Genomic DNA, 15,000 nt, shown 5'->3' with positions numbered 1-15,000 from the left:
GTGTACTGGGAGCTGGCCGGTACAGTCTGTTACTGTTGTACTGACCGGTACAACCACAGTGTGTTACTGCTGTACCGGGAGCTGACCGGTACAACCGCAGTGTGTTACTGTTGTACTGACCAGTACAACCACACAGAAGGGGGAGGGGGGGGGGTGTTTACCATATGTGGGTGTGGAGCAGTAGACAGGCTCCTCCCCTTCCTGTAGATCCAGGAAGGAGTTGGGTGAGTCGGAGCGCCGCTCCGTAACCGTGGCGACCGGCGCGTCGCCGTGGAGACGAGACGACTCGTCTCCGGACAGGCTGCCGTTTCTATGGCAACAGCAGAGGAGCATCGTTAAAGACGTTATTATTTAATGATGCTTTAACCAGTGAAAAATAGCAGATCTACAAGCTCACAGCGCGGCACCGGGTGCCGCGCTGTGAGCTTGTAGATCTGCTATTTTTGCTAAGTCTTTGAATACTGTATATATATTTTAAAAAGCGAACATTTGTAACTCAAATATTTGCTCCTGGGTGGTCCCTTTTGTTTTATTTTGTTGACCAAATTGTCAATATATTTAGTCTTAGTTTTGGTCACCACAGATTAGTTTTTATTTCGTTTTTATTTAGTTTTCGTCAGTGAAAAAAACGCAATCGACAAAAAAAAAATCGCAGGCACGCAGGCACGCACACGCACACACACACACACACACACACACACACACACACACACACACACACACACACACACACACACACACACACACACACCTGGGTGTGTAGGGCTCCGGGGGGGGCGGGGGCAGGTGGAGGTCGTGGAGGGCGGAGCTCTTGGTGGGCGTTCCTGAGGGCGTGTCCCCAGAGACGCTGCCGGGACTCCTGATTGGCTGAAAGGACAAGGAAGGAGACGTGATTGGCTGAAAGGACAAGGAAGGAGACGTGATTGGCTGAAAGGACAAGGAAGGAGACGTGATTGGCTGCAGGGAAGTAAAGGAAGTAAAATTAAACTTTTCTAAATTATCCTGTTGGAGTCAAAACCCAGAAAAATGAGGAGTCCCAAAACTAAACACCCGAAACATTTCCGTGTCTCCGGCAGTCCCCACGCACGCACGCACGCACGCACGCACACACACACACACACACATACGCACACACACACACACACACACACACACACACACACACACACACACACACACACACACACACACACACACACACACACACACACACACACACACACACACACACACACACACACACACACACACACCTGCAGAGCCAGGGGTTTCCAGCGCAGGTTCCTCAGCGGAGCGGGGGCGGAGCTTAGCGTGCTCTGGGGGCGTTTCTTCAGCGTGAGGGACACGCCCCCCCGCTCCCCCCCCCTTAAGGAGCCCACCAGGTTGCGCAGCTGCCAGCCCACCTACGGGGGGGCGGCAGAGAGCAGGACCATTTTCATGTCAAGGACCCTCAAAGTGACACTTACTACCTTTAGATTTTACGGCTATCCACAACTTTCCAACATCCCATCATGCATTGCGCAGAAGTTGCACGGAGCTTCCAGCGCCGCAGCCGAGTGTGATCTACAAGCTCACAACGGTTGCATCTGCGACGCGGCGTGAGCTTGTATGTCTGCTGTTAACCGGAAGTGTGGTACAAAACATTCTCCAGTAAATTCCCGCGGAAAGAGGTGGATAGAGCTACCAAGTTTGACGTAATTTACCCATCCTACCTAGCCTGGTTCCAGACCCTCAATCGCCACGCCCCTTTAAGGATATGTTATTGCGATTCAGGTATGGTCTCATTGAAGAGGTTTTCCTCGGTTGAAATTCCGACCGGCAAATCAGCGTCGTGTCAACTCGATGACGTCGGGGCTTGTGATCAGCGTGGGCGGGGTTTTCCAAGAACTCATGTGCGATTCCATGTAACCCAGCGCCGCCACCAGACCGTACCGCACATTCCCAAACATAAACATTGCGTCGTAACTTGTGATCGTATCGATCTCGCTGTGAAACACCAGTAGCAGACGTGTTTTGTTGTGTTTGATTACTAGTTCGTAGTGCTCCTATTCTGACTGTTTCTTTGGTTAGCAAGTAGCACTAGCAAGCAACATGCTAGCCACATAACAACACTACGTCATCTGCTTTGCTACTGTTGTGATAGGTCAGGCGGTGAACCAATCGCAGAAGACTGCCTCTTTGGCAACGCCCATCCCAGAAATTGCCTTGGATGAAAGCACTTTCAGACTGAATAATGGAGTGAAACGAAATGTCAATTCAGGCTGAGTGTCAGGCTACATCCTACCTGGTTCACAGTCCCCCCCCCCCTCCATTCTGAATTCCCATAGACTTTTTCTTTTTTCATATGACGTCATATAAGAACTGTGTTCCAAACATAAACAAATGATCTCAGCGGTTTGACTCATATGGATATGAAGAATCAACTGATGGTGAGAAAACACTAATGTTACCGTCACCAAATTAGTTACATTTTCACCAGAAACAGACTGTATCAAATATGAGACTATCATAAACCATACTCTGTATGGTTTATATCGAGGAGACCGTTTGTTTATATTTGGACCACAATGCTTATATGAGAGGTTGTTTCACTGTTTTTCCTGCGCACGCACGCACGCACGCACGCACGCACGCACGCACGCACGCACGCACGCGCGCGCGCGCGCACGCACGCACACGCACACGCACACGCACACGCACACGCACACACACACACACACACACACACACACACACACACACACACACAGAGTCTCACCACAGTCTGGTGGTTGACCTGGATGACCTCGTCTCCAGCATGGATCTTCTTACAACGATCTGCTGGAGACTGGAGAGAGAGAGAGAGAGAGAGAGAGAGAGAGAGAGAGAGAGAGAGAGAGAGAGAGAACCTGATCAACCCCTACACCCCACCCGTTCACTCAGATCAGCCAACACAGGGATGCTGACAGAACCCTCGCTAAAAAACCCCAGGACAAAAATCCACTCGTCCGAGACAGGAGGCCAGAGAAGGAAGTAGTTATCACTATAGTCCTTGGGCTGGACAAGATATCGGTACCGCTAAGGGGGCAAAACCTTACCCATACTAAATAGTTTTTAGGGTCAATATAAGTAAATTAAAATGTGATAGACTTTCCATAGGAGTAGCTTTTTATATTTTCTTGCCATTTTCTTATTTTTCTCTATAGGCGAATTTTCATTCATGCATATCTTGGTATTGGCTCATGTTCAGGACATATTGCAAAGTTTTATATTATATGTTTGGTATTATTTTTAAGGGGACACTGAGCTTTAATTCAAGCCCTTTTGTGAATATGTATGACAATATGTATGACAAGTACAGTGGTCACTGGAGGTCTTCAAAACTTTAATAACTCAATTTTTCCCACAATTTCCGCCTAAACCATATATTTTCTTTTAGTTCTGTGGCACCAAGAAACATCAGAGACACAAAACACAACAACTAGAATACAGACATGACCCTAAGGATTCAGGAAATGTATAATTTACCCACAGTATTTCATTCTGAGATGGTCATTTTCAGCCTTAACTTAAACAAGCACTTTTTATTAGAAAAAGACAGGTCAATATGCTTATATGAAAGAATACCACTAAACCTCCCTAAACATTTATACAAAAGGGTTTCAATTGATTCTGGTACCTTTAGGCATGCTTGAGAACAACAAATCCATGAAAATATATTTACCATAAAGGCATAATTTTCAAGATGGCACCCAGGATGGCTGCCGGGAGCTTAAAATGGCTATATCTCAATTATTCTATTTATAGAATAAAAATAGAATAATATATATCTTATATATCTCAAGGACACTTCAACACCAACTCTGGGGGAGCCCTGGTTTGAACTAGGTTTCCCAAGCTACCACTTTACCTCCCGAGCCTGCCACCCATGATTAGATAGCAGGCCTGCAATTTCATCATTTTAGGGCAAGGCCACTTGAACTTAGGTGTTGTCCATTTTTTGAGGGCACAAAGGACAAATGCCAGGGCAGGAAGGCCAACAAATAAAACAAGATTTTGGTCCATTGAAAGAAGTAATTGAATAAGGATGATTTTACATTTTATATGTAGACTATCTGCTGTGAAATAAATAAATGATGCTATTTACAATTTTCATCACTGCTCAGCCCTGCACCAAGCAAAGATACTGGATTGGTTTTTAAAAATGTAGACAAAAGACACTCTACATGACAAGAAAGAGACTGAGGAGAAAGTGGTACAGTCAGCTCACTCAGCTGGGACATTAAGGCAACTGTTGCCTCAGGGAATGCCATTTTTTGGAGGGGCACAAGGCCAAACTGAGGTGCAACGACAGCCATGGCCTTCTTGGCCTACCTGAAATTCCTGCCCTGTCTGATAGTATGATCTAAACTTGTGGTTCTCAAAATGTGTAGTTTCAAGAACCTCTATAATTCTGAGAGGGTACAAAATGTAACCACATTATGGGCCCTATTATGATCCAGGTCTTATGCCTTATGCCTTAACTTCTTTACCTTTTTTTCACTATTTTGAAAAACATTTTTAAATACTTCAAATGCTGATCTACATCTGCACGTTGTGAACTTGCAGATCAGCTATTTGAAATATTTAAAAAACAAAAACAAAATCGTAAAAAAGGCAAAGAATTTAAGGCATAAGACCTGGATCATAATAGGGCCCTAAGTGTCCATTAGGTTCCAGTTATATTGCATGGTTGTTTGAATATATGAGCCATTACTTTGGCACCCAAGGTGATCAATCACCAGTCTGGTTTGGGACAGTGAATGTCTTGGCACAAAGAGGAGACCTGGTTAACTCCACAGCTACACCCTTGCTCATTCACACCACATAGCCGGGGCCAGTAATCAGACGTGGGACCTTCAGTGTCCCAGGTGGTCTCTCAGCTACGATCCATTGCCTTATGGATGGAGAACAGGGTCTCCATTTACAAGCTTATGGAAAGTAGTCTTTTTGCACTAAAATCTGAGGGTTAGGTCTTGTCTTGTCCGGAGGTGTTTGGCTGGCACAGTGGTAAAGTCCCTGCCCATCACCACAGAGGTTGTGGGTTCGTATTCATCCATGCCCTCTTGGGTGGAAAGTCCACATATTCCCCAGAAGGTTAGCATTGTAACACCTGAACATCTGCCAACTTTCTTAGAGCACTGGTTCTCAAAGTGGGGTCCACAGAGGCAGTGTAAATGGACCCTTCTATGTCTGTTACTCTGGAAGTGTGCAAATAGAACCTAATGGAAACATAATGTGGTTACATTGTACCCTCAGAGTTATGGTGGTTATTAAAATGTTTGACAACCACTGTCTTAGAGCATACTAACACATCATTGGGCAGCAGTGGCTCACAAGGTAGAGTGGCAGCTTTGGAAATGGAATGTTCCTAGTTCGAACCTGGGGTCCTGCGGAGTTGGTATCGAAGTTTCCTCCTCCATCAGTGTGTGAGTAAATGTTTGAATGTTAAGTACATTGTAAAGCGCTATATAGATGCAGTCCATTTACCATTATGGTCTGGATGGGAAAAGAAGAGGGGATGGTAGCCATGAGCTGGGGCTGAAACCTGAATTCATATCTGCTGCTCTTGTATGTAAAAGTACTACTGTCTGTGGACCATGTCAACTTCTTAAGGAATGTGACAATCCGTATAAGTTTCTTCCAGAGGAGTATGAATATGGCAACGAACAGTGCATACATAAGACAACAAGTGCCTATAGGGCTAGTAGATCTGGCTTATAGGATAACTTGGCTACTTTGTGGTTATTTAAGTGATTAAAATATTAATACATATTATACATGCTTCCAAAAGTGTTTCCTAGTTTTGAAATTAAATGTGAGAGTTAGTGTTATTTATTGTTTGTAGTATAGTTGTATAATGGGACATCATCTTGGGAGGGACGCCATCTTGCATTTGGCAGTGTTAATTTCACTGATTCAGTCACATTCCTTGAACCCCACAACCTTGGGTTAAACACCAAAACCACCTTTCTAGGTTGCATAATAATTAGATATATCCATTTTAAGCTCCCGGCAGCCATCCTGGGTGCCATCTTGAAAATGATGCCTTTATGGTAAATATATTTTCCTGATTTTTGGGTTCTCAAGCATGCCTAAAGGTAAAATAACCAATTGAAACACTTTTGTATCAATGTTTAGGGAGGTTTAGTGTTATTCTTTCATATAGGCCTATTGACCTGTATTTCTCATAAAAAGTGCCCGTTTAAGATAAGGCTGAAGATTACCACCTCAGAATGAAATACTGTGGGTAAATTATACATTTCCTGAATCCTTAGGGTCATGTCTGTATTCTAATTGTTGTGTTTTGTGTCTCTGATGTTTCTTGATGCCACAGAACTAAAAGAAAATATATGGTTTAGGCGGAAATAGTTATTTTTATGTATTTATTAAAGGTTTGAAGAGCTCCAGTGACCACTGTTCTTATCATACATATTCACAAAAGGGCTTGAATGAAAGCTCAAGGTGTCCCCTTAAAAATGATACCAACCATATAATATAAAACATTACAATATGTCCTGAACATAAACTAATAGAAATATATGTACCTGTGTCTAAAATGCAATTTTTCAAAGGGGGATGGTAACTTTAGCAGCTGATAACACCACTTAAGCTACCTGTCTGCAAGGTCTATCATATCAAAACTTAATCTAGAGATGTATAGGAATAAAAAAAATCACAACTAGAATTTGCCCACCCAGGTGGTACCGATATGTCAAATGTTAGGTCTTAGCCTAAGGACTACTAGGCCAGAAGTGAGCAATGGTGCTGAAACATGAATAAGGAGCTGTCCTTATGTATGGTGCTGAAACATGACAATGAATAAGGAGCTGTCCTTCTGTATGGTGCTGAAACATGAATAAGGAGCTGTCCTTATGTATGGTGCTGAAACATGACAACGAATAAGGAGCTGTCCTTCTGTATGGTGCTGAAACATGAATAAGGAGCTGTCCTTCTGTATGGTGCTGAAACATGAATAAGGAGCTGTCCTTCTGTATGGTGCTGAAACAACCTAGCCTGGCGTTGCTCATACTAATTCCTCACTGCGTTTCGGATATTAGTATGGAATCAGGAGCAAAATTTTCATTGCGGTAATTGATTGAGTAACATTGTGTCTGAGTTGACTCCTCTCACCCCCTCCGTTGTTCCTGTGATGACATGCAGGCCGTCGTATGTTGACTTGATGTACATGCCCTGAGAGAGAGAGAGAGAGAGAGAGAGAGAGAGAGAGAGAGAGAGAGAGAGAGAGAGAGCGAGAGAGAGAGGAGAAGTAGAGAAAGAGGACACAAACATTGAGATAGAACAAGTCATCAGTTGCGTGTTGTGTTTTTTCCTCTTGTCTTGTTTCTAAAGTGTTGATTATTTGGGCTCAAACAGTTGGCAGGGAATGTTTTAACTGCATGCCTATTCTGGAGGGAAGGTTCACCAAAAATAGCAGATCTCCAAGCTCACAACGCGTCACAAAACGTGACGCTTTGTGAGCTTGTAGATCTGCTATTTTTGGTGAAGAGAGTTGGCCCCAGTTCAAATATGATTATTTTGGGGGTCGCGGCCAGAAAAGATTGAGAACCACTGCAGTAATGCCACGAGATCATTTGATAATATTTGGAATTAATTTGGCCACTTGGACACAAAAGTTATTTTCAGTCAGTTCTAACCAAAATGGCTGTTATCTCAACGTTTTCCTCCCAACATAATCACTAAAATATCGTCACTGTCGGGCAGAAACCTTGTATCTCCAAGTTTCAAACCTCTCCCTTTGACTTCCATAGGGCTTTGATTAGAGCTGTTTTTGTGTAAAGAAAACTAGTGTTCTCAAATTCTTCCCGAACCTAACCCCATGTTTTCGGGCCGGGTAGGGCTTAAAATGTACACACGCACGCACGCACGCACGCGCGTGCGCACGCACACGCACACGCGCACGCGCACACACACACACACACACACACACACACACACACACACACACACACACACACAGACACACACACACAGGGCAGAGTGTTTACCAGTCCCTCTGAAGGCTTGATGTTGGTGAGGTGGACCATCTCCAGGTGGGCCGACTGGGACAGCAGGGGGTCCGAGGACACGCACACTATGTGTTCACACACTGAGGAGAGGGTCTTACACTGAGAGAGAGAGAGAGAGAGAGAGAGAGAGAGAGAGAGAGAGAGAGAGACACTGTGTTACACTGAGAGAGAGAGAGAGAGAGAGAGAGAGAGAGAGAGAGAGAGAGAGAGAGAGAGAGAGAGAGAGGTCTGTAACTCAGAGTGTACACATGTGTACCAACATAGTTAGTGTTATGGACGTCCTTGAACAAAGCGTTGAGAGCTACTGGATGAAAGCAGTGACTAACATGAACTCATGTCAAGTATCCTGGATGGATAAGGACAGATAAGGACTAGAGCTGCTCTGTTGGAAGCTCTGTTTTCACAACATTTATCTGTGGATCTGAGTGGAACAAAACCTCCAACGCTAATATGTTAATATACTAGAAGTCTAGAGTTCAGGCCGCTGCGCGGCCCTCACCGCCATGTTGCGGCAGTGTGGTGTGTGTAATGGCCAAATATGTTTTTTTTTTTTGAAAAAATAGTTTTTTGAGAAAAAATAGTTTTTTGAGAAAAAATAGTTTGAGAAAAAATAGTTTTTTGAGAAAAAAAAATTGAGAAAAAAGTTTTTTGAGAAAAAAAAAATTGAGAAAAAAAAATTTTTGAGAAAAAAAACATTTTTGAGAAAAGAAAATTGAGAAAAAAATTTTTTTGAGAAAAACAATTTTTTTGAGAAAAAAAAATTTTGAGAAAAAAAAATTTTGAGAAAAAAAATGAAAATAAAAAAATTGGGAAAAAAAAGTTTTGAAAAAAAAGAATGGTGATGCGATGACGTGGTATATACGGATGTTACTGCGATTGAGGTGAAAGAGAAAAGTGGAAAGTTGTGAGCTAACTATTAGCTATTTTTGTGTGTGTGGGTGTGTGTGTGTGTGTGTGTGTGTGTGTGTGTGTGTGTGTGTGTGTGTGTGTGTGTGTGTGTGTGTGTGTTCTGGTTACGCCCCCCTCGGTTGAAATTGGATCCGCCGGTCCCATAGCTGGGAATACGAGCCAATGAACGGCGGTCACCGGTCACCATGGCAACGGGGGGCCAATGATAGAGTTAGGGCGGTATTCTGTGAGTTCTACCGACCTACTACGGACCTACATCTGATCTAGCTATGAGTTGAGGTGGATGTGAAGTGGGCGTGAATGGGCTTGGAAGTGGGATGCGGCAATAGGAGGAATGTAAGTATAGATTATCACTTATATCAGGAGTGTCCAACATGGGGGCCAAACGCGTCCCCATGACATTTTTATACAACCCACAGCTTCATTCCTAAATTGTACTTTAAGCGTAGCCTGCCAGTGTCGTCAAACAATAATATTTTATTATAGTATAATTTGTCAGGATTCCTTGTTCCATTGTAATTGCAATGCATACTGTATTTATGTGACTTAAGGTCCGACCTAAAGTACATTTTGTCAAGAGAAACAGTCGGCCTTGGGTGTTTAAATATGTTCTAATAGAGTAGAGTATGTTAAGTAAGGGATAATGACTGGCTCCGTGGTGATTGTCCATACATAACAGACCGACAGCCTGGTAGAGTTATCAGGCTGAAGGGATGTTACAGTATGTATGGACAAGCACCAAGGAGTCAGTCATTATCCTGCTTATTACCCGGCTACTAAATAAGATTAAAAATTTGTCTCAAAACTAAAAACAAAACAAAGTATTTCCTTGTTTACAGACGGCTGGAAGTGTTCCACAAGTGTTGCACTGGGCTCCCCCCCCCCCCCCCCCCCCCGCGCGCGACACGGTCGCCTTGGAAAACAAGGAAGTGCTGATCAGATAGAATCCATATTCTGATACTACGTTGTCTATTTCTCGCTTAAAATATTTTTAAAAACATTCCTGAGAGCAACGTTTAGTTGTAAATGACACTGTGTGTTTGTTTACATGGCTGACATGTTGGATACGGTACAAAATTCACGCAGTGCAGCTTGACTGCAGCAGGTGTTCTGAGACTTTGATTAGGCAGTGGTCTGTTATCAGGGAATTGACCAATCGGAATCAAGCATTCAAACAAGCCGGGTAATAATACAATATAACTTATATAATCCATATGGTACAGCAGGGACGTGCTGGGCCCCTGATTCAGCCCAGGAAAAAGAGTTGTAGAGGCCCTCATTGTGCGCTATAGAGAGAGATCTCTCTCTGTAGCGCTGCTGCTACTCAAAGATTTGTGACAAAGTGACAAGCCAGTGGGCCAATTACATGAGTTATATTTCATTGTTGGCGGGTGGAAACCGTTTGTTTTGTATTTATCATTTAAAAAAAATGATTTAAACTAGTGAAAACAGCCGATCTACAAGCACACAACGCCTCGCACCGCGAGGCGTTGTGTGCTTGTAGATCTGCTGTTTTCACTACTTTTATGGGGCAGCCTTGTATGATGAAGCAGGGCTTTACTTTGCGGGGAAAAAAAAATACAAATTTGAAACTTGGAGATACAAGGTTTCTGTCCGACAGTGACGATTTACTTCCTTGGCCGCCCAGCCCCCAAAATGGAACAAAGGCCGACATTTTATTTTTTATTTGTTCCTAATGGCCGGCCTGGACCGGCCGGGAATGAACCGGCCGTTCGGGAGTTGTCCCGCTTTTCCCAGTGGCCAGCACGTCCCTGTGGTTCAGTAGGTAGAATATGCTGAGACCTTTCTATGTAGGAAGGTGTTTCAGAGTTACACAGTGTGCAGCTACGGTAGAAATATGCTTTTATAACATATCAATGTGTTGTTGATGTCATGCTTTTGACCATCTATCTGAGACTCCAACGTGCAACATACAAATATTATTAACGTAACTATTAACTCTCCTACTGCCAGATTATTTATTTATTTATTGGGTCTGGTGCCATCAAAAAGCGGCTTACCTTTGCGACGTTATAGCAGATAGACAGACATTTATTTATTTATTTATTTTTATTTTTTTTTATTGTGCAATAGTGCATTTTGGTCTGCCAGGCAGCAGAGGGCGGCGTCATGCGAGAATGAATGTGAATTTGCCTGTTATGTGTTGAAGAAGAAGAAGACCAGTCACTGGCCACAGAGCCTTACAGCCAGAGGAAATCAACAAGGAAGTGAATTGTTCTCCGTTGATCTAACGCATAATGGATTTTTTACACCATCACCGCGGAAAATGTGTTTACAGTACACGGCCGCGCGACCCCTCATCAGCTTACAGTCATCAGACGAACGAACCGAACGAGCGCCGTATTGGCATCGAGGTTCTGTAAAAAATGGGGCGAACGTTAACGTTCAAAGCGTGGGGAGAGTTAATAAACAGTGTAACATCATAACTATTAACTCTCCCCACGCTTTGAACGTTAACGTTCGCCCCATTTTTTACAGAACCTCGATGCCAATACGGCGCTCGTTCGGTTCGTTCGTCTGATGACTGTAAGCTGATGAGGGGTCGCGCGGCCGTCTACTGTAAACACATTTTCCGCGGTGATGGTGTAAAAAATCCATTATGCGTTGTGGCCAGTGACTGGTCTTCTTCTTCTTCAACACATAACAGGCAAATTCACATTCATTCTCGCATGACGCCGCCCTCTGCTGCCTGGCAGACCAAAGTGCACTATTGCACAATAAAAAAATAAATAAAAAAAAAATGTCTGTCTATCTACTATAACGTCGCAAAGGTAAGCCGCTTTTTGATGGCACCAGACCCAATAAATAAATAAATAATCTGGCAGTAGGAGAGTTAATAAACAGTCTAACATCATAACTATTGTTAAACAGTTTAATATCATTAATACATTAATACAAGGTGTAATATCATAACTCACCACATGGAGGATTTTGTTCTCCGTGTCAAACACTGTAGAATCCTGAGAGACCAAGACAGTTAGATTAAAGCACATTAACATTATTAAATAATATCATTATAGTACCAGTAAGACACGAAAAGCGACCTCACCCCAAATAGTCGGGTGCGTTAGGGATATTCCGCGCTATATTAGTCCAAAAGCGCCAGATTTTGCACAGATGTAGCTCAGGACATGCTCTAATGATTTAGCTAGGGCGCCCGAGTCGGCGACCTTCGGGGTCGCCACAGCGGCCAAATCAAGTTGGGCTCCCATTGACTTTCTATACAGGAGGAAAATACCCAGAAAAACATCTGCTTTAAGTAGGATGTGTGGGGTCTAGCTAGGGGTTTGTCATGATACTGAATCCATTGCAAGCATTTGTTTTGCACAAAAAAAAACATTCCTTGGGCTACAAATGGCCCCAGAAAACGATGGTTTAGTGATGAAAAGTGATGGGTCATCACTTTGACCGTTTTGTCATCGTTTTCTGGGGCCATTCACATCCTACTTAAATACCCAGAAAATAGCAACTCTTAACACTGATTTTAATGTGGTCTTTTTCTTGAGATTGTAGCCGCTGCATTGGCTTTAGCACACAATGAATTTCACTTGGCTTTTACCTGTAATTGGTATTGTTGACAATAAAGTAAAAACTTGAACACATACACGCGTACGCACACACACACACACACACACACTGTACACACGCACGCACAAACTGACCTGCTGTACGATGGTTGTGAGCTCCAAGCAGAGCTGAATGACATTATTGCGAGTTACAGAGTAATCTGGTACTGATGAGAGAGGAGACCTGGAGAGAGCACGCACGCGCACACACACACACACACACACACACACACACACACACACACACACACACACACACACACACACACACACACACACACACAGAGTTACAGAATAATCTGGTACTGGTTCATTGTAGTTGGCACTTAAATCACGCAAAGACAACAAACCCGGGCCCCTTTGATCAGGGCCCCCCTTTTCTTTTTTTTCTTTTACTTTTTAATTTTTATCCCACGATTTTGCAACCCATTTTTTCACCCAGTGCCAATTGCCTATGTAATCCTGGGCTCTGCTCTCCCTCTGCCGCGCCTGGGGAGACAACGGACTGACCTCATGCTTCCTTCTATGCATGGGTAGTCCATGTTGTTTCTTTTCACCTGACAGTGGAGATTTCCCTGGTTTGGACGTAGCGCGTGGAAGGAACACGTTATTCCAACCAGTTCCTTTCCCCTCCATCAGGCGCCCCGGCTGGCCAGGGGGAGGCAGTATAGAGACCAGGATTACTGCATGTTTTTGTGAGGGTATCAACCCTAGGAGACACGGGGAGAACATGCAAACTCCACAGAGAAGGGCCCTTTGGTCAACCCCACCTAGGGTGTGGGCGCTGATGACGCGGAGGGAGAAACACGCCCCCAGCACCCACAGCGCCCCCCCCCCCCCCGGTGGGAATCGAACCCAGGACCTTCTAGCTGTGAGGCGAAGCACTAACCACTGCACCAACGTGCCCCCGATCAGGGTCCCTTTGATCTGAAAACCCATGGGGAAAAAGGTCTAATTTTGCCACTGTGCATCAAGGAACAAAAGGTAAAAATGGAACATAGGAAAACAAACTAAAAACTAAAGGAACATAAAGGAAGTGAAACTTAACAGAGAACCAAATGAATGCGTTTTAAAGGCCATCTAAAGGCCATGGACCTTCGGTCGCAATAAGAAACCGTTAAAAATAGGATATCATATTGTCGTTGTCGGTGGAAATCTCGTATGTCCAAAACCGTTTGTCTCATATTTATCCTTTTCTTTTAAACGATTTAAACTAGTGAAAACAGCTGATCTTGTAGATCTGCTGTTTCCTTCTGTGCGACAGCCTTGTATGATGAAGCAGGGCTTTGCTTTGCGAAAAAATGTACAAATTTGAAACTTAGAGATACGAGGTTTCTGAGATACGAGGTTTCTGCCCGACAGTGACGATAGACTGTTATGTCCATCCCAATCTGGGAACCCATCGTCAAAGAAGAAAGGGCGACACCTATCGGTCGGCCTCTCTTCCTTTGACTCTGGGACCAACATAGAAAGGGGCGGGGATACATGGAATTCCCCGGTTGAGAACGAATTTTAAAACTAGTTCCGCTTTGAAGCCTGGTCCGCCCCTTGGTTTGGTTCCCTCCCGAAACTACTATAGCGGAACTGCTACTCTACACACGGAACACAAGTTACACAACAGACAACCACAACAACGACGACGCAACATAGATGCTACTGTGGACGAGGAACTGTTTTCTAGCGTGCTTACAAGTGTTTCTCAGTTACACAATATTGAACAATTAAAACCTCTTCAGCCCATTTGTTTTAAGTACTTGATAGATCGGCGACGACGGCGAGATGTTTGGCATGTTTGGCCGCCTGGATCCTGTTATCCTGCTTTCCCAGAGAGAAGGAACAAGGACCCCATCGTTTTTACCCCATATGCTGCGCTGAATGAAGCTGGATGATCTGCTGATGATCTGCTGCAGACCAGTGACCAAGACACAACGAATTTACCCACAATAAGCAAACGTTTATATAGCCTCGGATGTCATGGTGTGTTGCAATACAGTGGATTGATGTTTTAAATCAATATGGGATGTTATGATAATGTATAACTGCTTTAACCTCGCCTACCAGGCTTTCTCCCGGCTGGCTAACTGCAGTAAGCTAGCGTGTTAGCATACGGCCGTCATGTTTTCAGCTCGTCTTTTTAAACATTTACAGTTGCCTTATATTACTCTATAAATCTATCTGTGATGTGTGCTTTTATAAAAGTACTCGCATTCTTTACTTAAGTATCATGCAATACGGGCACAAGTCTTGTATTCAAAATGTAGCCCTTGTAAAAAAGTATAAAAGCATTGGTATCAAAATGTACCAAAAGCAGAAAGTAGTACTCAAAGTACCCAAGGTGTTTAAATAAGTGTAGATTGTACGCTATTTCAATATCTTGTCCTGTCTCACAAAAGATGATGTTATGCTATGAAACAGTTCGTTTTTATGTATAGAATAATCTCTCAATAACAGACTAT

The 15,000-nt window shown here is 43.6% G+C and overlaps 1 protein-coding gene across 1 annotated transcript in view; it reads right to left on the bottom strand.

Annotated features, from left to right (window-relative positions):
* Positions 1–15,000, bottom strand: part of LOC308306850 (connector enhancer of kinase suppressor of ras 2-like) — a gene marked incomplete at both ends in the record, with an annotated part of 109,745 nt that overhangs the window by 70,787 nt on the left and 23,958 nt on the right. Inside the window, 7 exons of the mRNA XM_080751904.1 lie at positions 746–867; positions 1,254–1,403; positions 2,759–2,827; positions 7,153–7,212; positions 8,028–8,147; positions 11,897–11,938; positions 12,641–12,728. Of these exons, the coding sequence (XP_080608030.1) occupies positions 746–867; positions 1,254–1,403; positions 2,759–2,827; positions 7,153–7,212; positions 8,028–8,147; positions 11,897–11,938; positions 12,641–12,728 (651 nt within the window). The remainder of the gene's footprint in view (positions 1–745; positions 868–1,253; positions 1,404–2,758; positions 2,828–7,152; positions 7,213–8,027; positions 8,148–11,896; positions 11,939–12,640; positions 12,729–15,000) is intronic.

Source organism: Nannobrachium achirus, assembly GCF_963921795.1.
Source record: "Nannobrachium achirus genome assembly, chromosome: 21".
Lineage (NCBI taxonomy): Eukaryota > Metazoa > Chordata > Actinopteri > Myctophiformes > Myctophidae > Nannobrachium > Nannobrachium achirus.
This window is presented reverse-complemented; position numbering and strand designations above follow the sequence as displayed.